Source organism: Salvia hispanica, chromosome 2 (genome assembly GCF_023119035.1).
Source record: "Salvia hispanica cultivar TCC Black 2014 chromosome 2, UniMelb_Shisp_WGS_1.0, whole genome shotgun sequence".
NCBI lineage: Eukaryota > Viridiplantae > Streptophyta > Magnoliopsida > Lamiales > Lamiaceae > Salvia > Salvia hispanica.
The window spans coordinates 36,980,061-37,004,745 of record NC_062966.1 but is presented as its reverse complement, the minus strand read 5'-3'; the positions used below and the strand labels follow the sequence as shown (position 1 = coordinate 37,004,745).

General features: G+C 37.6%; 2 protein-coding genes, 1 long non-coding RNA gene, 1 other non-coding gene and 1 pseudogene across 4 annotated transcripts; 1 reads left to right on the top strand and 4 right to left on the bottom strand.

The window, feature by feature from the left end:
• Nucleotides 1–5,421: 5,421 nt before the first annotated feature.
• TRNAM-CAU lies at nt 5,422–5,493 on the top strand. Its single transcript has one exon. It is a non-coding gene; the product is annotated as a tRNA-Met (tRNA).
• A 470-nt stretch (nt 5,494–5,963) lies between these two features.
• Nucleotides 5,964–7,922, bottom strand: LOC125206913 (annotated as a pseudogene).
• Nucleotides 7,923–12,667: 4,745 nt separating this feature from the next.
• Nucleotides 12,668–15,094, bottom strand: LOC125206912 (bifunctional protein FolD 4, chloroplastic-like). The gene is made up of 5 exons (XM_048106127.1): nt 14,956–15,094; nt 13,840–14,165; nt 13,319–13,555; nt 13,075–13,242; nt 12,668–12,838 (listed from the first exon to the last, which is right to left on the bottom strand). The coding sequence occupies exons 1-5, from the start codon at nt 15,092–15,094 to the stop codon at nt 12,668–12,670; spliced, it is 1,041 nt and encodes a 346-aa protein (XP_047962084.1).
• A 2,121-nt stretch (nt 15,095–17,215) lies between these two features.
• Nucleotides 17,216–18,737, bottom strand: LOC125208562. The gene is made up of 2 exons (XR_007174134.1): nt 18,145–18,737; nt 17,216–17,678 (listed from the first exon to the last, which is right to left on the bottom strand). It is a non-coding gene; the product is annotated as an uncharacterized LOC125208562 (long non-coding RNA).
• Nucleotides 18,738–20,220: 1,483 nt separating this feature from the next.
• Nucleotides 20,221–22,166, bottom strand: LOC125203561 (polyphenol oxidase I, chloroplastic-like). The gene has a single exon (XM_048101943.1). It carries the CDS (start codon nt 22,158–22,160, stop codon nt 20,469–20,471), a length of 1,692 nt encoding a protein of 563 aa, XP_047957900.1. The 5' UTR covers nt 22,161–22,166; the 3' UTR covers nt 20,221–20,468.
• Nucleotides 22,167–24,685: the final 2,519 nt, after the last annotated feature.

Sequence of the window (24,685 nt, the reverse complement as noted above, 5' to 3'; positions counted from 1 at the left end):
TGATCCCCGATCTATCACAACCCCTAAGTTTTGGTCTGCTCTCTAGAAGTTGGACACTTGGACTGCAACTTCCCTCCCCGCCGCAGGTGCACCGCCGGGTTTAGAGAGATTTGTGGGGAAGATATCAAAATGAAGTTGAATTCAGCAAGAGATTTGTGAGGAAGATGCATAGAGTTGTAAGGGAAGATGAAATGAAAGTTGAATTAATCGTGAGTGACCGATGAAGAGATGCCACGCAGGATTTAATTTATTTTTTATTTTTTTAAAGAATGCACACATGTCAATTTATTATTAGTGTAGCAGCAAATGTTTTATAAAATGACTTAGCTGATCCCTTCCGAATTAAAACGCCTACAGTAACACGCACCAACTTTAAATATGTGCCATAGTGTGAGACACGGAAATTTGACGCAAGGATGAAGCTTTCTAGCAGCTTGTATCTTTAGACCATGTTTGGTAAGGATGATAACTCATCTAGAGATGAAATTTTATGAACAAAAATGACATGCCTTAAAAGTTGAAACTTGTAACTATACCAGGTTAACTATTCATCTTTTTATCGTGGGCAAATGAAGAATGATTATTGATACTTTAGGGAGAGGATATGGAAAAAGTACACATACAAAAATACTTTATAATTAAACTATATTGATTTATTCCGATTTTGTGTTCTTCAGTCTTTTATTTTGTATAATTATCTTGTTAACTTCCCATTCAATAAACCAGTTGGTGATCACTATTCATATTAAATGTAAACATTGAAATTGACTAAATGATGATGAACATAATCAATAAATCAGAGTGGCGCGGCGGAGCGGAAGCATGGTGGGCCCATATGGGCCCATAACCCACAGGTCCCAGGATCTATTTCTACTGTACTGGTATTAATTTCACTTGTTTAATCGCATTTCTACAATTTTTCTTAAACACATTCAAGTTCTAAAATTTTAGCATATAAGTATTTTGCATGTTAGAAATATATAGAATATATGTTGGAGGAGTAATTTAGTTTGGAGAAAATATTTGGAGAAATATGTGGTGGAATATAAGGTGGGATATAAGACAAATATAATGATATGGGAAAACTAATTTTATTGCTCACACTTCTTCACTCCTATTTATACACACGCACACTTTTCTTATAACAAACTTAACTCTCTTATATTTGTTTGTTTAAACTATCTCTCATTTTAATTTACAACATGGTTAGTGCCTTTATATAGGCAAGTTAGTCGGTTTGTGTTCACCGACATACAAAGCTAGAGAATTCTAGCTAATGATTCTAGACTATTCTAATACAAACTACATTTTTTAATATTGAATCCATTTTTACAAATTGTCTAGGCCATTCGAGATCCTTCTTCAAGGCACCGCCTATGGAGATATTTTCTAACATTATAAAAATCAAGTTTATATATTCCAACACCCCCCACACGATATCACTCAAGAAATGGGTTTGGTTCAAGCAATGAATGTGACGGAAAGGGGACTCAGACATTTGGGTGGTGGACTCGGGGTTTCGCCACATGGGGCCCGAAAGGGTTTGGGTCAATGATCTCCCAAAACCGCCGGCCGGCCTTTTTGGAGAAAAAACCAAGTTGCCATGTCAAAGGGGAAATTTGGGAATGTCAAAAGATATTGGAGGAGGATGGAGGATGTTTGGGATTAGATACATTCCTCTAAAAGGGAACCTTTTTTTCTTTGGGGGAAAGTTGGAGAAGGGGGCTTCCCCATTTTACCGGGTTTTAATGAGGGTTATGAAGGGAGAGAGACCATGATGGCGGGGGAAAAAGTCAACAATCTTTACTATCCGGAGGCAATCCCCTACGGCAAAAATTAAGTGTTGTTTATTGGCAAAACCGAAGGGGCATCTGGTGAGGCGGGGTTAAGGAGCTTGCCAAAAAAAAGGCATCCTTTGATGGGAAAGGGAAACCCAGGCCTGAAATCTTGTGAGGGAAAGTATTCGGGAAAAAAAAAAAAATTTCCCCTTTTTGGGAAGGGAAGCACACCCAGGCCCCTTGAATATGCACACTGGGGAATTTGGGGGCCATCACCGGTTTAAAGTAAAGGGGGGGAGCAATTTCTTTTTCTCAATCATTGATGATTTTGGGAAAGATATGGCTATATGTGATGGGGAAAAGGGCAAAAGGGCCCTTTTCAAAGTTTCAAAAATGGTACGAGGGTAGAGGCCCGGAAGGGGGAAAGGGGTGTTTTTAAAAAAGCCTCCGGGCAGATAAGGATTTGGGGTTTCTCTCAAGGAAATTTTTATGCATAGTAAGAAGAAAGGAATTAAAGGGAAAAAATAGTGCCACACAACTCCCCCCGAATTGGGGTGCCCGGGGCCAATAGAACCATTCTTGAAAGGCTCGATGTAGTTGATTTCATCAAGTACGCCAAACGTTTCCGGGTTTTTGCCTTTTAAGCCGAGATTTTGAATAAATAAATGTCCCTTTTCTTCCCAAATTTATAAAGATACACCCCATATGAGATGGTAAGGATCTGTGGGGGATTACAAATAAAAAGGGGGGGTTTTGGGGTTTTTGGGGCTTTTGTACATTCTAAAAAAACCAAACCGGGGTCCCAGGGCTCTCAAATGTTTCGATGTTTTACAAAAAGGGGGGGAAAAAGGGTTGACTCCGGTCCGGCGGGAAAGGTTGTGATTAGTAGAGATGTTGTTTTCAAAGAGGATGAAATGCCTTATTTGAGAAAAAAGTCGGGGGGAAACTCAGTTTGGGGGGGCTTTAAATTTTGGGGAAGAAGGAAAGCCAAGATGGGTATTCAAGAAAAATACATCCGGGGACTTCTCATGGTGGAAGAAATGGAAAGGGCTTCGCCCCGGGAAAGGGGGGCAAGAGAGGCAAAAAGTCTAATTTTAGCAAAAAGATCAGAAAAAAAAAATCAAACTTCCATCCCAAAAACTGACTATGATATGAAGGACTTGGGGGATGCAAAAAGGATATTGGGCATGGATATTATCAGGAATAGAAAGGAGAAAAGGTTATGGCTCAGACAAAAAGAGTACATAAACAAGCTCTTGAAAAGATTCCAGATGGACAACAGCAGATCAGTGACAATCCCTTTGTCACAGCAATTTAAGCTTTCGGTTGCACAAGCTCTCAAGACTGATAAGCAGAGGGAAGAGATGTTGAAGATACCTTATGCTAGCATAGTAGGCAGCATTATGTACACAATGGTTTGCTCAAGACGGATATTAGTCATGCAATCAGTGTTACTAGCATGTTTATGGCATACCTAGGCTTAGAGTATTGGCATGGTTTGAAATGGATTTTGAAGTATCTCAGGGGATCAGCTGATTATGGTATATTGTTTGATGGTAATCAGGTGGTGAATGGAGAAGCTTTGATGGGATATTGTGACTCAGACTTTGCTGTAAGTCTAGACACAAGAAAGTCTCAATCAGGATACATCTTCTCTCTATGGTTCTGTAGTGAGCTGGAAGTCCAATTTGCAGTCAGTTGTGGAATTATCTACTACCGAAGCCGAGTACATAGCTATGACAAAAGCTGTGAAAGAGAGTTTTTGGTTGAAAGGGATATTGTTTGACTTTGGAGTAAGTCAAGATGCAGTGACAGTAAGGTGTGACAGCAGCAGCGCTATATGCTTATCTAAGCATCAAACTTTCCATGAAAGATCTAAACATGTGGATGTAAAGTTGCACTTTATCAGAGATAAAGTGAACAAGGGGAAGGTAAGAATTGAGAAGGTATCTACTGAGGTAAACGTTGCAGACATGTTAACTAAAACCATTCCAAGTTCCAAACTTAGACATTGTTTGGAGCTGGTGAATCTGGTCCAGCACTGAGGTTGCAGGGGAAGTGGAGAAGATGATCTGACGTTTATTCCATTAAGATCCAAGGTGGAGATTTATTAGTATATGTGGATACTTAATAGAATTACACGAGAGATTAGGGACCAAGTTGCAAAATATACACAAGCTCAAAGGAGCTCCAACGGCTAGTTTCAGTTAGAGAGAAATGGTTGAGAAGGAGCTGCAATTGAAAGGGGTTGGGCTAGAGATTGAGAGCTCATGACTAATTCAGTTTCATAGAGCAAGAAATACACTTTTCTGAGTGAGGAATCGAGAGTGCATCATCTCTGTTTTTGGTGCCGAGTTCACGAAAGGGTGAGCGGAAGATTATAGAGTGTATTTTCTCTGAGTGTTTCGAGTTTGTAGTGTGCGTTTGTAATCTTGATTTAGTGGAATAAAGCTTCATTGTGATTCTCCCATGGACGTAGGTTCGATAGAGCCGAACCACGTAATTGTTGTGTCCTCGCATTTTAATTTCAGTTGTTGCATTCATAGTGTTCGATAAATTGTTCAAGTAAGCGTTTCTTGAGTGTTGATTGATCTTGGTGATTCTAACAAGTGACGTGGGGTGTGTGTTTGTTTCCCTTTTGTCAGAATAAACGTTTGTCCTCTTGTTTTGGATATTTAATGTAGTAATAATTGCTTGTCGGGAATCAATTGAAAGTAACTAATACATTAAAAAAAAGGTTTAATAATATTAAGATTGACGCAGTCATGAAGCTTTCTAGCAGCTTGTATCTTTAATTGAAACTTTACTAAGTTAACTATTCATCTTTACCGTATGTAAATGAAGAAAGATAATTGATACTATAAGGAGAGGAAATGAAGGATCAAACTGAAACTCTTAAAATTATTGATGAAGAAAAAATATTATGTGGAAGTGTTTATGAAGCTAAATTATGGGTTAATTTTATTTTATGAAGCTAAATTATGACTGAATAAATTGTTCATATTATGTTATGTGATAGTACTATCATTTTAGACGTTTTAAATGTTTCTATATTTAAAATAAGAAATTTATACATTTTAAATCTATTTAAAATTTTATGTTATATGTACGTATTTAATTTTCAACCGCGCGGATTCATCTGCATATATTTAATTTATTCGTAATGCTATATATGAACATCATTTAACCGAAAAGTGATCAATTAAATTTTTACTTTTTGGATTGCTGAAGCCATTTACGTGGTCATATTTGGATTTACTTTTGATGTCATCAATTAGTGCATTTGAGCTTCTTTTATTTTACTTTGCAGTAACATTCATTTAACTTTTTCATCATAATTTCGTGTTCACCTATTCCTCACATGAATGACGGAAAGAAACCAAAGAAAAATGAAATCATTCTTTTTATTTATTTTAAATTTTACTAGTAGTATTATTTTAATGTTTACGTAGAAAAAGTACACATACAAAAATACTTTATAAACTATATATATTGACTTGTTCCCGAATTTTTGTGTTCTTCAGTTTTTTTTATTTGTATAATTATCTTGTTAACCTCCAACTCAATGAACACAATTCATAGAAATCTAGAAGTCATTGTGTATATAGTATATTATTAAATTAGAAGACAATACAATCAACAAATCAGAGTGGCGCAGCGGAAGCGTGGTGGGCCCATAACCCACAGGTCCCAGGATCGAAACCTGGCTCTGATAATTTCAGTTGTAGCTTCCAAATCTGATTATATTTTTTATTTTTCGCCATATATTTCTACATTATAATATGATTATTTTTTTAAAATTTTATTTTTTGCCAAAAATATTTCTACTAAAATCTGATTATATTTTTTATTTTCGCCATATATTTCTACATTATAATATGATTATTTTTTTTTTATTTTTTTTTGCCATATATTTCTACTACATTATACTCCATATTTTCAGTATGTAATTGTATTCATTTAATTTGTTTAATCGCATTTCCGCAATTTCTCTTAAACACATTCTAAGTTTTCAAGATTCTAAAAAGCGTATTTCTCATTTTATATGATACAAGTAGTTTGCATTCATTTTTTTTTTGTTTAGTCACACTTCTACATCATCTATAGTATTTCGAAATATATATGTGACCAAAAAAATCCCATCAAAATTCTAATGCAGCAAACTGTTGTGTGATACGAAACCCATGGCAAAAAAACATGCCTTCATTCACCTAAAACATCGATCAACACACAAACCCACCCTAAACAACGAGGAACAAACATCCTAACATCGATCAACACATCACAACACCACCCTAACAAGAGAGAAACAAACATCACACACAGTCACATGACATGTTATTCTTCAACCAAACAGAAAAGAAAACAAACAAACTCAACACCCTCACAGGATCAAACACACACACATGAGCTGCCAAATTTCACACATAGATAATCTTGATTCCACCAATGGTGATATCCTCACCTCCATCTCTCGGCACCAGCGACACCAAAATCTTGTCATCGTCCTCCACATCCAAATCCTCCAGCAGCTCCGTCAGCCCCAGCCTGATCTTGCTCTTCACATTCGCCGCATTCTTGTGCGGCACCTGCGAGTAACCCCCCGCGTACTCCGCCAGATCAATCACATCGCTCGGCTCATCGTCCTCGTCGTTCACAAACACCTCAAACCTCACAAACTCCGACGTGTCCACCTCAATCCCCTCGATCACCAGCAGCTCCTCCTCCCTCTCCTTCTCCCCTCTACTCCTCTTCCTCTTCGGCCGATCCACCAAAACCCTCACCACCCTGTCCAGCTTCACCGGAAACACGCTCGCATCCGTCGCCTTGGGCGCCGACGACTCCTCCGCCACCTTCAGCTTCCTCACCCCCGCCTTCGCCTTCGGCCTTTTGTTCAGCCACGGAATCTCCACCTTCTGGAAGGTATAACCCATCTTCAAATTCTCCACCGTGTCCCTCACCTTGACCCGGACCAGCTGCGCGTTCTCGTCGTAGAACAGAAAACTCGTGTCGAGCCAGTCCGGGTCGGAGAACTCCTTCGGCCTCGCGCCGCGGAGATCACGCCACACGGACCACATACGGTCCACGTTGGCGTGATGGCAGAAGAAGAGCGGGTCCCTCCCCGTAGAATAAAAATTCCCCATGTCCTCCCCTGCCGGGGAGTCGGGGTCCCCACACCACGCGTGGATCGCGGTGTGGGACCCCCGCTCCACGGAGCCAGCCCCGGGGTCAGGTTTGGCCCCGAGGCTGTATTTCGCACCGTAGAAATCCTCCAAATTGACCGCACTCCGGACCATCTCCGAGTACATTTCGGTGAGGTTGCTCGGGACTACCTTGTCCTGAGCAGTCGTCGATTTTTTGGAGAATCGGAGATCGGCGTAGGGAGGGGGGTCGGTCAACGGGAGGTGGGCTTGGTTGCGCCGAGGATTGAAGAGGGGGGAGTTTTCCTTGACGAACATGGAGGGCATGGCCATGCCTTTGGGGTTATCCCAATTCCAGTAGGGGAGGGCGAAGGCGGGATCGTCGATCAATTTGGCTAAAATTCGCTCGTAGAAGTATAAATACCAGCGGTGCCAGGGGAAGAAGAGCCAGGAGAAGTGGATTTGGAGCTTGTTGGAGGGGTCGGGGCCGCCCTGGTCGTAGGTGAGGTTGCAGTAGGCGCAGTGGACGTTGGCCTGCTGCATGAAGCTGCGGGGGTCGTCTTCGGGGAGGGCCTTCATGAGCTGCGATGGCCTTCTCGTACTTGGCGATGTACGCCTTGTCGAGGCGGTGGGCGGATTGGGCTCAGGCGGGGCGTGGTGAACGAGGGGAGCTTGTAGTCGGACTGGACGTCGGTGAAGGGCGGGCAGCAGTCGACGTCGAGGCTAACTGTCTGCCCGTCCTTAGTGGTGGTGGCGCCGGTGGCATCGCACTGGCTTAGGTCGGGAGGCAGATGGGGGAGGCGGGGGAGTCCCCGGGGAGGATGAGGGTGGAGGCGGCGCCGTAGAGGCCGCCCATGCCGAGGAGGAGGTTGCGGCGGTCGACTTTGTCGGCGGCGTTGCAGGAGATGGTGAGGCGGCGGGGTGGTGGTGGGGGGAGACGCGGCGGGTGGGGGAAGGAGGGGATTTTTGTGATGGCGACGGTTGAGAGAGGGAGAGATGCCATGGTGTTGTTTGAGGTTTAAAATGTGGGGTGGGTTTGAATAGTGAAGAGTGGAATGAGTTATATAGAGTAGGAGTGTGGAGTTTGGAGTGGGATTATTTATCGGGATATTGACGCCTAATATCATGGAACGTTCAAAAAATTAGTTTTTTCCTACGTACTTTGAAATTGACAAATAATATCATTAACTTTACCGTGAGTTTGTTATTTTCCATCAGTGAAAAAATTTCGGCTATATTAATAGATTGAAGAACAAATTTGAAGGGTGTGACAAAAAAAACTATTCTGAAATATTGAAAATTTTGAAAATCTAGAAGTTGTCGAGAAATCATGAAAAAAATCTGTGATATTATTAGCCGGAATTTTTTTATTGGTGGAAAATAACAAACTTGGGGTAAAGTTTGTGATATCATATGTCAATTTCAAAGTACGTGGGAAAAAAAACCTAATTTTTTGAATGTTCCATTATACTCCCTCCGTCCCAATAAAAATGAAACATTTGATTTATGGCACGAGATTTTATGCAATGTTGTTTTGTTTCTAATGGGACAGAGGGAGTATTAGTCATTAGCTGCCAATATCCCTATTTATTATTGCATGTGTAATAAAAGGTTGTAAGTCTACAAGTTGTAACGTTTTTCATAAGTTGATATATTGTGGATAAGCTTTGGCATGGGGTAATTTTGGCACGATTTGGTCTTTTTCGTTTTGCTACTTTTTTGTGATGGTTACATGTCAATTCATGGTTAGGTTAATCACGGTTCGGATCATGTGTTTTGTAGTTTCATGTGTTTTATGTTTGTCCTCGTTCAGTTGGGGGGAATTTTGGGTTCGGTTAATTGGCTTTTTCTCGAAAGCTTGATCTACGACAAATTACTCTCGATTTCTCTTATTTTCACCTTAATGTCGTATCTCTGTTCTATTTGCCATATCACTCTCCGCTCCTCGGCCATTTTGTGTTGCTGCCTCTACGGCCGATTTTCGGTTTCTTGATTTTGGTAGGTGGTTTCTTGATTATGATGGCTTGTTTATTTTGGTGGTGGGGATGAGTGGCTGTCTCCGGCAGATTTGTATTTTTGGCTATTTTTACTATAGTTTGGTTCAATTTTGGATAGTACTATTATCCACTATTCAGTAGGTGAGAAAGGTCACCTGTATTTGGAGAGGTCATAAAGATGGCATGGTCAAAGCATGCAATTTGTGTTTTGCTTGCAGTCTATGGTATTATTGGACTGGAATTCCCTTTGTCTATTTGTAATAACATAGCTGTGCATGTACCACAGATTTGATTAATTAGTTATTCTAAGATAAAATTAAACAAGCTTATAATCTCTTAACTGAAAAATTGAGAGAAATATAATTTTACCACCAAACATATTAGTACTACATTATCTAAGATGTAATATAGTCTATCTAATAATATCAAATTTAATAGTAAAAGTTTTATTCTAGACAAAACTCGTTTTTACATACATATTGTAATTCACTATTATTTCATTAAACATAGTCCCTCTGACTCATTAATTTAGGCTGAATTTTTTTTTTCATCCGTCGTATAGAAATAATCCATATTCATTTAAGGAAATATTTTTCTCATTTATTTTTTATTTTATTATTTATGGATCCTATCATGCATTATATTATTTTAGTGACATTTTCTTATTTTCTCTTATTTTAATAATTATAAAATTTGTGTCATCACAATTAATCCTTTTCTATGATAGTGAGATAACAAGCAGTAGTTACATGTTTTGAACAGATTGGACATGCAATATCTTCTTCTTCTTGCAATATCTTAACAATACGAAGTGGCCAAGTGGGCTCCACAGGAAATTATTATTGCAGTACAACCTACCCATTTTTAGTACTCAATGTTGTTTTTACTTTTCCTTTTGGAAAGTATATATATGTATGGCTCAAAAATATTCCTCCAATACTCCTTGATATTTGACTGCTCAGACTGATATGTAAAAATATACTCCTACTATTCACTATTCTTGCCTTTTATATTTAAAGAAATACGGATACACGCACTAATAATTCTTTAAAAGGACTTTTATTATAATAATGACAAAACACAGCTCAGTCAATAATAAGGATGCTCTCTTCCCATTAATAAAATGCTTCTTCTCAAATTAATAAGTAAGTTAGAGGTTTAAATTATCACATTCAAAACAATGAATGAAGATCGAGTAGTATTATTCATTTTTTGAAAGAAAAATTGAGATCACGGGTGTAGAACAAAATTCACAAATTAAGTCACTGCACTATATATTTTTCAAAATAGAAACAATCTTGTTTTTCTTTAGATATTGGAAACAAGGTACACTCAGCCACTGCAAAAGATAAAGCCCGAAAAGGATAAAAGGATATCTACTTTCAGTTCCATTGTCTGCATCATTTACTCATTTCGTACAAATATAATTGATGTAAAATTAGTAATTTGAATTGAAAACAGAGTATTTAAAATTTTGAATATAGAGCCACATAATTTACCACCTACCAGTCAAGGAAGAGAAGTCACATGTTGTGGTAGTTAGTCAAATAATAAGAGGCCACGTCCTAAATGAAATACCGCCCTTTTATGAAGTGGAAAATAATTTAAACTTTCATCACCATTATCATTTTGACAAATAATGAAATTTAAAAGCTTATAGTAGAAATTTTTTACAGCTGTAGCTTATAATCAACTTTAAAAAAATATTCTTTAATTGATTTAGTTTGACAAAATTTAATTCGTGAGAAATTTAAATCATCTTCCACCCATTTAGGGCATCCGCATCGCGTCTCGATGTGGTCCCTATCTCGTCTCAACGAGACGAGACCTCATCGGACGGCGATGCGGCATGTATCTCGTCCTGAAGAGACGAGCCGTCTCGTCGCGTGTCGCGTCCCGAGGAGGCCGGCCTCGAGCTGGCGAGACACGCGCCTTGGTGACGTGGCGTGCTCCGGTTCGTGCGTGACGCCCACTCGCCGGTCCGCGAGTGGGCGTCGTTTATATCCATTTAAAATATTTTTTTTTGTTTTTTTCTAAATCAGGAAAATTTCAAAAATAAAATAAATTAAAATATTGTAATTTTTAATTTTTGTATTTTTCAATATTGTAATAAAAATCAAAAATTAAAAATATTCCATAGGATTTCAATTATGTATTTTTCGTATTTTCGGATGTTGTAATTTTTGTGGTTTTTAATGATTTAATGAATTATTAGTATTAATTTAATATTTCAATGAAATATTAATTGAATTTGTTGAAATAAAAATAAAAAATAAAATTGAATGAATAGTTAAGGGATGAGATGGTTAAGAGATGGAGGGATGCATGTGTTGTCTCTTAATTAAAAGATGAGATGAAAAATACAGTGGGGCCCATGAATAGTGAAGAGATGAGACGATTAAAAGACGGATAAGAGACAGGAATACGGATACGGATGACCTTACAAAAACTGGTTTCATTACTCCTGTGATCCTATGATCCTACTATCATTTAGTGACCAATTCATCAAAAGTGGGGTATTTGAGCAATATATTTCCATTTAGGATGCGACTTCTTAAATTTGAATTTACTCATACTCACAATTTACAAAAAAAACTCAATTTACTACTACATCTTTCATTCTTTCTATATGTTTCTCTTAAAACTCGATCGTAACCTTAGTTCATTCCACACTTCACCTTAATTAGGGTGGGAGCCTTAATTGTATTTAACAAATTAAATACTCTAAGAAATAATTCAAGACCATATACGCGTATAATTATCTCGGTTCGATAATTTTTTAAACTTAAAAAAACCAATTAATATGTCGACATCGATCACCAAATCTAGAGTTTGAAAGAGCATCGTCTCATTCGGAATTTAAAAAACATCTATGCGGAATTTAAAAAACATCTATGCGAGAGCTTGAAAGACTAGGATTGAGTTTTGGGCATCATCTTGTTTGGAGTTAACTAGATGTGCATGCATGTTGAGAATCATTTCATTGGAAGCTTTGAAAGACCAGAGATGCACATACATAATTCCTAGACGAGTGGTGCTAAAATGTCTAAGATGTGGAAATATGTAAATAGTAGGAGTAGTTTTTAGACATGTCACCATCATGTTAGTTCAAATTATAAATGACCAAGGGCATTGAAATTACTCCATTATGAATTGTTTTGTAAAAGCATGCTTTAGTAGTAGTACTTTTTGTACTTGTTTTGTAAAAGAACCTTATTATCTTTAATGCTATGAGAATGAAGTTAATTTAGTCTTTTTATAATAAGTCCAGTTGGAAGTTAAGATGTTCACATCTCATACACAAACGAAAATGCTAGAAGAAATTGCCACATACACAACTTATTTTAATTACACACATAAACACAATTAAACAGCCAAACAAGAAGAAAAGCTAAACATAGATGATCTTGACTCCACCAATAGTGATGTCTTCTCCCCCAGCTCTAGGCACCAAAGTCACCAAACTTCTTTACTTGTTTGATAAGAGAGATGAGATATAACAAGATTTGTTAGATTTGTTAAATAAGATAAGAAACTTTGAGTAACATACTTCATATTTTATCCATGATTATTGTTCTAGAGTATAGAGGAATTATATCGATCAACACGATTAAGCTAGGATCCTAAGTGAAATATAAATAGAGTCATGCTAGTTCCAAAGCCAACAAGTGAATATATGGAAAACTATTTTCTCATTCTCAAATTTCAACCCAAAATTTTGCTACTTGAGAATGTCATTCCAAATTGTATGTCATTCCAAATTGTAAGCTCGTTTAGCTGCCGTGAGAGTGTTGGAGAGAAGGCTTGCTATAGTCATGGGCCCAACTCCTCCGGGAACTGGAGTGATGGCCGAAGCAATCGTGCTAGCCTCCTCATAACATACGTCCCCAACAACCCGATATCCACTGCTGCAACTCGTGTCCTGTCGTTCCAAAAAGCACAAATTTAGCACAAAACAAATAACTAGTGGCAACGAGGAAGTGGATTCCAGAAGTGCAAGCCGGAAAAGATCACCTAATACCTATCCTAATACATTCCCTAATCCACCCCTCACATACATGTAATGGACCCCACCATCATATTTTATATATGTGAGGAGTGGATTAGAGAATGTATTAGGATAAGTATTAGGTGATCCTTTCCGAGTACCAGGCATACCTCAACATGATTGAATCCGACGTCGATGACAACAGCGCCAGACTTGATCCAGCTACCTCTGACCATGTTTGGCTGCCCCACAGCGGTGATTACAATGTCTGCTTCTCTAGTGATCTCCTCGGGATTCTTTGTCGTCGAGTGGACGACCGTAACAGTTGCATCTTCTCTCTGCCGAGCAAGAGACATTGGGATTTGATCAAGTTGGAAAGGTTTGTATAGTATGACAAGGAGAGTATAATATTACTTGCAAGAGAAGGGCAATTGGCATTCCAACAATATTACTCCTGCCGATTACAACAACCCTCTTTCCCTTCATTGGTATACCATATCTATGCAATAACTCTATGCATCCTTTGGGCGTACACGAAACAAACAGTGGTTCTCTATCTCTCATAGCCAGGAGGCCGATATTCAGGGGATTGAATCCATCAACATCTTTTTCAATAGAGATAGCATTCAAGATATTTTGCTTATTCATATGCTGGCAAAAAAAAGAAGAGATGATTAGTATTATTGCCAAATACACCGGTGCGATCATATCATAACTCATATTTATGTGATAACTTAATAACCCTATCATTTTATGGGTCAAAAATATCATTTTTACAAATAATGATATTTTTTTACAGCAGGCATAAAATGATATTCTGTTCCATAAAATGATATTTTTCGTCCATAAAATGAGGGTTATTAGGTTATCACCATAAATATGAGTTATGATATGATCACATCCCGGTTACATAATATTCAGATTTGGAGGCTTACGGAAGGTAGAGGCAACTGAAGCAGGATACCGTTAACTGCAGGATCATCATTGAAGCATGAGATATGCTTAAGCACTTCTTGTTCCGAGGAGTCTTCAGCTAACTTAACTTCATATGACTTAATCCCAACTGATTCACAGGCTTTTATCTTGTTGCGTACATAAGTTGCAGAATCCTTCCTCTCTCCGACAAGAATAACGGCCAGTCCAGGAACAACCCCACTAGATTCCTTCATTTTTGATATTTCAGCAGCTATTTCCTCTGTGATCTCTCTGGCAATTGCTTTTCCGTCAATCTTCTTAGCAGACGACTCACTGACCAACGCAGCTATATAACATCACATGTGAAATAAGAATGAAACTTGGTACTGAGCTCAGTTCATTTACCAATATAAATGCAAGATCAATCATCCTTGAGTCATTCCAATAGACATTGTGATGCAAAACGTATAGAGAAATTGACTGAACGGAGAAGAAATTCAGAGAAACCCTAGTTTCAATGAATTACGAAATATTATTATCAAAATTCAACTGCGGCCCAAAACAAAAACAACCTATTTATAAGCGTCTAAAAAACCCTAGAAGTTCAAAAGGAAATAAAACAGAAAATTAAAAATTAAAAATAAGCCCGAAAAAACAGTAAATTGCAGTTTTCGCCCCCTAAACGATGTCAGATGGCCAAAATCCATCGTCCATCATCGCGACTGACTTAGTCGCGATGAGTTCGATCTCAAATTGCATTTCGCATGTACCGTGCGAATTTCAAATCAATCTGACACCGCCAGTTTTTGCCCGATTTCTACGTTGAAACTGCATCACATTGCTTCACTCGTTTGAGTTTTACCGCATAATTAATTGCATGATTAACTAAATTCACTGTCATCGCTACTTGTTCTCGTTTCTATATTATATAAAATAGCACGGGTGATAAAAATACAAAATTACAAAAATACAGTAAAATCAAGAAGAAATCAAATTCAAAAGCTTGTGTTACATTAACCAGCACCCCTTCCCAATAGACAAATTCAAATTCCATAACTGCTCATAAATTGGTAACACGACAACGTCTCAACAAGCATGCATAAAGCTCATTAGTATGCAGAAAAGCATGCGCTCACCGTAAGTCTTAATAGCTCTACTCGTTCTCAGGAAGGCGGGAGAGCTTCGCACCCGGACGGTGGTCGTTACGAAAACTCGGCGTGACCAGCTATCTGAAGCGGCGGTGATTCCGAATATAGCGGCGGCGGAGGATGCCATCTTCGGAAGGAGGAATTGGAGCCGGAATCGAAACTTCTTTGTAAAATTAATTTTGTTTTTTTCTCTTCTTTATTCTTATATATAGCTCTCTAATCAAATTAAATTATAAATTTAATGGATTATAATTTTTTTAATTTTTTAACACAAATTGCACATTTTAGTATGACAAAATAAACAATCTTATTTTAAGATGTACATAAATCCACTATTGTTAGTATAAAGATAAGGTTATTAGGGCGGATATGATTTGATTTTAAATTTTATATTGATTTGATTTGAAACAAGAAACATAGTCCCACTTTCGTGTTTATGCCCAGCTCATTTTGGGAAAAGATAAATGTAGATAATGCTCTTAATTTTTTAATCTAACTAAATCGGTTTAATTTAAACCGGTTTTATTATTATTTATATTATTTATTTACTAAAATATCCTTTATTATATTTAAATCTTAAAAAAATTTAGTGTTAATATTTAAATATATCAAATTAAATCTCCATGATCATGATTCATATCTAATACTCCTACCTCCGTGTCAAAACTCCTAATTAAATCTCCATGATCATGGTTCATATCTAATACTCCTACCTTGACGTAAAAAAATTTCACTCCCCCTCAAATTATAATCAATTCCCAAAACTAAATATTTTCCTTACCAAAAATAAGGATGCACATTGCATAAAACACAAAAAAAAAAAAATGAAAAATAAAAATTTTAAAAATCAATACCTAGTTATTTCAAACATGAACCTCTCCTCTTAAATAATAGAAAATATCACATGACTGATTATATGACTTGGTTTGAGGACGGTTATTTTTAGGGGTATTTTTTGTCTCACAGCAAACAATTGATTTAAATCGATGAAAAATGTCACGTGACAAGCCAGAACTCATTAAAATTTATTGAATTAGCTTTAAATCATACTATATAATTATGCACAGTTAATCTAATTTAATTTTGTGATTGATTGCAGGATTAAAATTTAAAATCCTAATAATGGCACAAAGTAACGGCTGGAACGTTGGAATGGAGCAGAAGAGGGGAGATTGGGCTCAAGGGATTATGTATTTTATTTATTTATTTTGTTCAGGCCCAATGCCATTTGTAATTGGACTTTTATTTTTATTTTTTATGGGTCAGCCCAAGTATATTTCTTTTTTACTTCCATTTCGTTTATTAATTAAAGTTCAATGAAGGACTCTAATTAATTTCATGGTCCCTTTCCCATACGAAACCTAATTCGCACAACGTAAATTAATTAAGAACTAATTTAATGAAAAACTTGCATGCCCACATCGCACTTCCACTTCAATTTCAACAACGATATCATCTTCTACTCACGTCATCGATAAGTCACATCATTTCCAATGGCTTGTAAGTCAATCATGGATATCATATCCCATTCACAATAGTCAACGATCTTGATTACATCACATTCTCCACCCATCACACATAACCAATTAAGATATTGATTTCAACAAACAATTAATACATACACATATCCATTGCACGGATTTCCCTACACACAACCAAACAATTAGTCTATTGGTGTTATGTCAATTACTACAACGACTCATAAACATATCCACTTGATTATTCAACCAAGATTCGTATTTCACAAGTATTCATAGAAGAACTAAGATGCAACGTGGTCAAGTGTATTATTCGTGTTACCTAAAATATTTAAATTCTCACTTCGAGTGAGAAATTATTAAATATTATTTTTCAAAAATCTATTTTCATCACTATATAGCATTAAATCCCAAAACTTTATTATCAAAAATAAAGGTCTTGAATTCGAGTCCACCATAACACGACTTTTGCAAATTTTTATTCATTTATTAATACTCTCTCTGTCCACGACAAATAGTCACATTTTGTCATTTCAGGATGTCCACGAAAAATAATTCAATTTAAAAAAATGGAGAGTTTCTCCTTCATACTTTTCCCACTTTTTCTCCACATCAGAACAAAAAAATAACTGAAATTACTACTATTAGCATTAGTTTTTTTTGGAGGTAACGTTTTTGTGGTTGTATGAAATGAGCATGGATGATTAAAATTGATGGGTAAATACTAAAGAGCATATATAAATTTAGATTGGTAAAGCACATCTATTTCATTTATAGAATATTTCATCTTTGCATTGCGATAGACTTTAGAAAGAGAGATAACAATACTGGCAGGTATCATTTTCAGTTATCTTTTAACCATAGTTATATTTCTATAGTTTTATTTTAATCACAGTTGTACATTCTTTGTTTCATTATAAAGGCATAAACCATCTCCCACATTCCACAACAATCATTTGCAGCCACATAACCATCTCCCATATTCCACAACAATGGCCGATAGCAAGGCTTCTTCTAGTTCCCGCCCTAGCTTCCCTCGGGAGAAGCTGATCAGCTTTGAGCAAGCGTTGAAGCATGTTGAGGCGAAACCTCATAAGGAATTAGCAGACTTGGCACATCTCATGCGGCTCCTGATGGACATTCCAAAACCCTACCGACCCTCAATGAGGATGGATAAGATGGACGAACTCAAACATCAGATCTGCTGCCCCCACAGCCACCATTAATATCCACCTAGACTCCAAATAAAGACGCAATAGTAGAAAATCAGGTAGGAAAAAGAATACCATTGTTTACATAAATACCTAATACTATACTCCAGATAAAAGACTCAAAATAGGACACAAATTAAAGCAACAACCGAAGCAGACTTCATCTTCATAAGCCATTAACCTTCTTGTGACATCAACAATGGTTGCAATTACGAATAGATAAAATTTTATATTTTACAATGGAATCAATTTTAATTATGAATGCATCACTTTATTATATTCAATCAAACAAAAGCAAGAAATACCTAAACCCCAGATCATTAATAGTACTAGAGAAAAACGAATTTCATACATATTTTAACTTGACTTAAATAAACAATACAGATTAAAATCTTCGCCAAAAAGTGAAAAGCATGTGTTGAAAAACCTATACTGTATATCTATCGACAAATTCAAAAAATAAGAGTATGACATAAAGTTTAACTTACACCAAGCCGTTTTATTTCTTCTCCACCTTCTTATCCCATCCCATCACGCGCCAGTATCTTGCAATGCTACTTTCCTCGCCTTCGTTGGGGCGAGGGGCATAGGGGAAGCGGCTGGAGAGGGGGGCAGCGGGGAAGATGTCGTCGAGGTGGATATTAATGGTGGCTGTGGGGAGGCAGATTTGAGTTTTGAATTCTTCCATCAAGTCCACCCACACCGGGGGTCGGTAGGGTTTTGGAATGTCCATCAGAAGACGCATCAAATGTGCTAAGTTTGCTAATTCCTTATGACTTTTCGCCTTAACATGCTTCGACGCTTGCTCAAAGCAGATCAACTTTCTCCCGAGGGAACCTAGGGCGGGAACTAGAAACAGCCTTGCCATCGGCCATTGTTATGGAATGTGAGAGATGGTTATGTGACTGCAAGTGATTGTTGTGGAATGTGGGAGATGGTTATGCCTTATGAATGGATTGGGAACCCATGAAATCTTAAAAATACGAAGTGGGCTCCATAGGAAATTATTATGGTATTACAACCTATCCTCAGAGATCACGGGTGTAGAACAAAATTCACGAATTAAGTTACTGCACGTATATGGTTTTCAAAATAGAAATAATCTTGTTTTCAAAATTCACAAAAGGTAAAGCCGCAAAAAGGTATACTCCTATATCCACTTTCAGTTCCATTGTCTACATCATTTATTCATACATATATAATTGACGCGTAAAACTTAGCAAATTGAATAGAAAACAAGTATTTAAAATTTTGAATGTAGAGCCACATTATTAACCACCTACCATTCAAGGAAGAGAGGTCACATGTTGTAGTAGGTAGTCAAATAATGAGAGGTCAAGTCCTAAATGAAATAACCCCTTTTATGAAGGGGAAAATAATTTAATTTTCATCACCAGACAAATTAATTTAATTTAAAAGCTTATAGAAAATTTATTTTATACTATTAGTACTGTTTTTACAGCTGTAGCTTATAATGAAATTTTAAATATTTTTTCTTTAATTGATTTCATTTTTGACAAAATTTAATTCGTGGTGAAATTTAAATCATCTTCCATCCATTTACAAAAAGTAGTCTGGTTTCATTACTCCTATCATTTGGTCAATTCATCAAACGTGGGGTATTTGAGTATTTCCATTTAGGATGCGACGAATATACTCGTACTCACAATTTTTTAATTAAAAAAAAAAACTCAAATTACTAGTACTAGTATTTAATTTACTCTAGTGACCTTTTTCTAGTATCTTTTCTGAGATTTAGCTCTACTAAAAATGTGCTCCACATCTTTGGATGTTTCTCTTATAAAACTCCACACTTCACCTTAGGGTGGGAGCCTTAATTGTACTTTAACAAATTAAATACTCCTAAGAAATAATTCAAGACCATATAAGCTTATAACTATCTCGGTTCGATAATTTTAAACTTAAAAAAACCAATTAATTTGTCGACATGGATGAACAAATCTATAGTTTGAAAGAACATCCTCTCATTGAGTTTTGGGCATCATCTTGGTTGAGTTAACTACATGTGCATGCATGCATGTTGAGAATCATTTCATTGGAAGCTTTGAAAGACCAGATGATGCACACAATTTCTAGACGAATGGTGCTAACATGTAAGATGTGGAAATATGTAAATAGTAGTAGTAGATATTTTAAATAGAAAAATACAATAGTTGGAGATATGTGCACTTTTAACCAGACGAATGGGATAACCTTAGGCCAGTGTACATAATCTTGATAAAATCTGATGAAAAAGACTCTACATTTGTAAACGTATATACATTAGTCAGGACATCATCATGTTAGTTCAAATTATAAATGACCAGGGCATTGAAATTATTATGAATTGTTTTGTAAAAGCATGCTTTAGTGGTACTACTTCAAAGCTATGAGAATGAAGTTAATTTAGTCAATGGTCTGTCTTTTTATATTTTGCTGGTTATATCATGCGCAGGTAAGTCAAGTTCCATACCTAGTAATTAATTTAAAGATCATTGTAGAATAAGTTTAGTTCAAAGTCCAAATAGACGGGGATGATTTATGTTGAATGTCTACATGGCAAGTTAAGATGTAACATTATGATCAGTTAATGCTAGAAGAAATTGCCACATACACAACTTAGTACTACCAGGTATTATTACAATTTACAAAGGTCCCATCTTATTTTCCTCACACACCAACCAAAAAAGAAAACAAAGAGAAAACCATCACTTATTTATACTCCTACTTGATGGAAAAACTGCAGCAGCCCATGCACACAATCAAAGATTCAAACAGCCAAACAAGAATAAAAGAGAGAGCTCAAGAAAAGCTAAGCATAGATGATCTTGACTCCACCAATGGTGATATCTTCCCCACCAGCTCTAGGCACCAACGTCACCAAAATCTTGTCATCATCCTCCACATCCAAATCCTCCAGCAGCTCCCTCAGCCCCAGCCTTATCTTGCTCCTCACCTTCGTCGAATTCTTGTGCGGCACCTGCGAGTACCCTCCCGCATACTCCGCCCGCTCCCTCACCTCCCCCGGCTCGTCGTCCTCGTCGTTCACAAACACCTCAAACCTCACAAACTTCGCCGTGTCCACCTCAATCCCCTCGATCACCAGCAGCTCCTCCTCCTCCTCCTTCCCCTTCTTCCTCTTCGGCCTCTCCACCAAAACCCTCACCACCTTATCCAGCTTCACCGGGAACACCACATTACTCACACCAACCGCCTTACTCGCGATCTTCGACCTCCTCCAACGCGCCTTCGGCCTCTTTTCCAGCCACGGGAGGTCCACCTTCTGGTAAGAAAACCCCATCTCCTTGTCCTCCAGCGTGTCCTTCACCTTAACGCGCACGAGCTGCGCGTTCTCGTCGTAGAAGACAAAGCTGGCCTCCAGCCAGTCTTTGTCCTCGAACTCCTTAGGCCTGTGGCCTCGGAGCCCACGCCACACGGACCAGAGACGGTCCACGTTGGCGTGGTGGGAGTAGAATATGGGGTCTCGAGCAGTCGAGTAAAAGTTCCCCATATCCTCCCCAGCAGGCGAGCGGGGGTCCCCCACCCAGGCGTGCAGCGCAGTGTGGGACCCCCGCTCGACACTGCCTGGTCCCGGATCCGGAGCGGTCCCCACCACGTATTTAGCACCGTAGAAATCTTCTACGTTCGAGACATTCCGCACCATCTCACCGTACATTTCGGTGAGGTTGGTCGGGATGATGATATTCGGGTCGGTTTTCGAGGTCGAGGAGAAGAGGAGGTCGGCCGGGGTAGGCGGGAGGTGGGTCTGGTCGCGGCGCTCGTCGTAGAGAGGGGAGTTTTCCTTGACGAACATGGCCGGGATGGCCATGCCGTCGGGGTTGTCCCAGTTCCAAAACGGAATAGCGAAGGTGGGATCATCGATTAATTTCCCCAAAATTCTCTCGTAGAAATAGAGATACCATCGGTGCCAGGGGAAGAAATGCCAGCAGTTGTGGATTTGGAGCTTTTCGGATTCGTCTCCGGGCTGATCGTAGGTGAGATTGCAGTAAGCGCAGTGGACGTTCGCTTGCTGCATGAAGCTGCGGGGATCGTCGTCGGGGAGGGCCTTCATGAGAGCGATGGCCTTCTCGTACTTGGCGATGTACGCCTTGTCGACGAGGTGGGCGGCGGGGCGGAGGCGGCGGTGGTGGTGGTGGGTGTGGGGGAGTTTGTAGTCGATGATTTTGTCGGAGAAAGGGGGGCAGCAGTTGACGTCGAGGGGCTGTTGGGTGTTGAGGTTGGTTCCTTGGGAGCATGTGGAGAGGTCCGGGGAGGAGATGGGGGTGGCGGAGGCGGGCATGAGATTGGTGGCGCCGTAGAGGCCGCCGATGTTGAGGAGGAGGTTTCTTCGGTCGAGTTTGGGGTGTTGGGGAGTTTTTTCGATGTTTTCGGCGTTGCATGTGAGTCTTGAGGGGATGTGGGGTGGCTTTCCGGTGAGTTTCCGGCGTAGGGAGAGGTGGGAATGGGAGGGAATGGTGGGGAGGGGAAGAGGAAGAGAGGCCATGTTGGTTTGTGGGGTGGAATAGGTTATGATGGAGAAGATGTTATATAGTAGAACATGATAAAGTAGGATACAAAATAAAATACTCCCTCCGTCCCATATAATTTTACACAGTTTGACTTGGCACGGGTTTTAAGAAATGTAATAGAAAGTGAGTTGAAAAAGTTGGTGGAATGTGGGTCCTACTTTTAAAGTATTGGTTTTATCATAAAATGTGAGTAGCAATGAGTTAATGGAATATGGGGTCCATTGCCAAAAATGCTAAAAGTGAAATGGATAAAATTATGTGGAACAGACTAAAATGGAATACTGGGTAAAATTATGTGGGACGGAGGGAGTATACTCCAAGAGATTAAAATGATTAAATTTTTATCACTTAGGACATTCTAACTAGACATGTCTGATGTAGATATCAACAGAAGACATACATATGTCAACTACATTTATAAGTTGACATACAAATGTCTTCGTGCTGACATCCATAACGTAGGTCGTTGACATAGTTGTCAGTACTTAATTAGTTATCAATTTAAGATAGTTATGAACCGATCATATTCGTATGAATCACTTAATAAGGTTGAAGTGTTTATTTTCTCTGGTTTCGAACTAGTTAGAATTAGATACGCACGTGTGTTGGATGAAACTTCTGATCTATTGATTTGTTTGTTCGTGTTTTAGTTGTTGATGAGTTCCATATTAAGTTCGGAATAGTTTCTTGCGATGAAGTTTAACTTAGTTATAATCTTAGTGTGATTAATTAATTATGTTTCGGATCATTGCTGTTGATTTAGTTTTTTGAACTATTCAATTATTCAACCACTCCATTTCAAATTAAAATTTTACCTACTACTTCATCAAATTGCCCTATTTCTTTTGGAACTAATGGTTTCCGATTTAAGATTCATTGAATTTAGTTAAGTATACATTGTTGAAGAGTAATACTACTCTAATTATAACTACGTTTGCGAATGAAGTTTGACGGAGAACATTCTTCAGAAACTGTTCTTAGTCCATGTCCCTATGCCATGGATCTTCTTACAATTTTGTGAACATATATTACACATAAATACTCATACATAATTACAATATTTTGTTGTTTTTAATTTTTAATTTTCTATGAGCTTCAACATATTTAATATACTATGTAGTTTAAGTGTAATTTTGTGCAAGAAATTGAAGAAGCTGTTATTGAGACCTGAGAGAGGATTATTTTTCTAGGTGATTTTTTTAAGAGCTCAAATCATATCGAAGATATCTTCCCACTATGAGGGGAATTTTTTTTTGGTAACTATAAAAAAAATAATATTTCCCTGTTTTATTTAGGTTTGGAGTATAGTTTTGAGGATATATAACCTGAAACTGGCGGCCACCAGTGTACTTATTACATTTTGATTATTTTTCTTTACTCATATATACGCATGGCGGCTTTGAGTAGCAAAGACTTTTTTACAATTTTAAAATCTTAAAACACCATACGTCATGCATGCATACAAAAATTATGAATTCATATCAATATTATATTATAATCAATGTACAGGAAATATAATATCAACAAATAAGAATGGCGTAATTCAAACCTGCCTCTATTAAATTTCAGTAGAATGCTTCCAATTGTTACAATTGTGTTTTATTTTCGTTAATAGTTGCATTTTATATCGTCATTTTCGATTTATGTTTTAGCGCAAAAAAAAAAAAAAAAAAAAAAAAAAAAAAAAAAAAAACTATTCAAATGCTAGTGTGTATCGGATATAAGTTGTCAAATTTCCAAATATTAAGATAATAATTTAAAGATATTTCAAATATATTGAACCCATTTAATTTTCTTAGCGATTGTTGTCTGAAGTTTTCCACGATGGATTAAGATGAAGAAAATACATAAAATTCTAATCAAAATTTTGGTGTCTAACCTTACACAATTGATGGGACGGTGGTAGATTGGTAGGTAAAGAAGAAAGAAGTTGTAGCTACAAAACTACTAAAACTCTAAAAGTGATGTTGTATTTGAAACGATTATAAAGTCATCTTAATTATATGTGAAATGACATAAAAGTTGTGAATTTTTTAGTTAAGTAATCCTTATTTTATGGGCTAATTGCACCTTAAGACAGAATCTTTGGCCCAATAGCACTACAACTTCACTTCTATAGAAGCAAGGTCGAATCTAAATTTTAGTTGAGTAATCCTTTTGGGCTCATAGTCATAGTGGTAATTATATTGCCTTATTGGGCTACAAATTCTTAATTTGAACTTGAAAATATTACTCCCTCCGTCCCGGATAATTCGTCCCACTTTGATCGGGCACGGGTTTTAATAAAATCTAATGGAAAGTAAGTTGAAAAGTTGGTGGGATGTGGGTCCTACTTTTAAAGTACTCCATTAGTTTTATAATAAAATGTGAGTATGAATGAGTTAGTGGAATATGAGGTCTATTACCAAAAATGGTAAAAGTGAAGTGGGACAAATTTTGTGGGACGGACCAAAATGGAATATTGGGACGAATTATTTGGGATGGACCAAAATGGAATATT

Coding starts and splice junctions, on each gene's coding strand:
- LOC125206912 (XM_048106127.1), bottom strand. CDS start 15,094: ATGGCATCCTCCGCCGCCGCTATATTCGGAATCACCGCCGCTTCAGAT. Junction 14,166..14,955: donor TAGAGCTATTAAGACTTACG/GTGAGCGCATGC, acceptor GATGTTATATAG/CTGCGTTGGTCAGTGAGTCG. Junction 13,556..13,839: donor TTCAGTTGCCTCTACCTTCC/GTAAGCCTCCAA, acceptor TTTTTTTGCCAG/CATATGAATAAGCAAAATAT.
- LOC125203561 (XM_048101943.1), bottom strand. CDS start 22,160: ATGGCCTCTCTTCCTCTTCCCCTCCCCACCATTCCCTCCCATTCCCAC.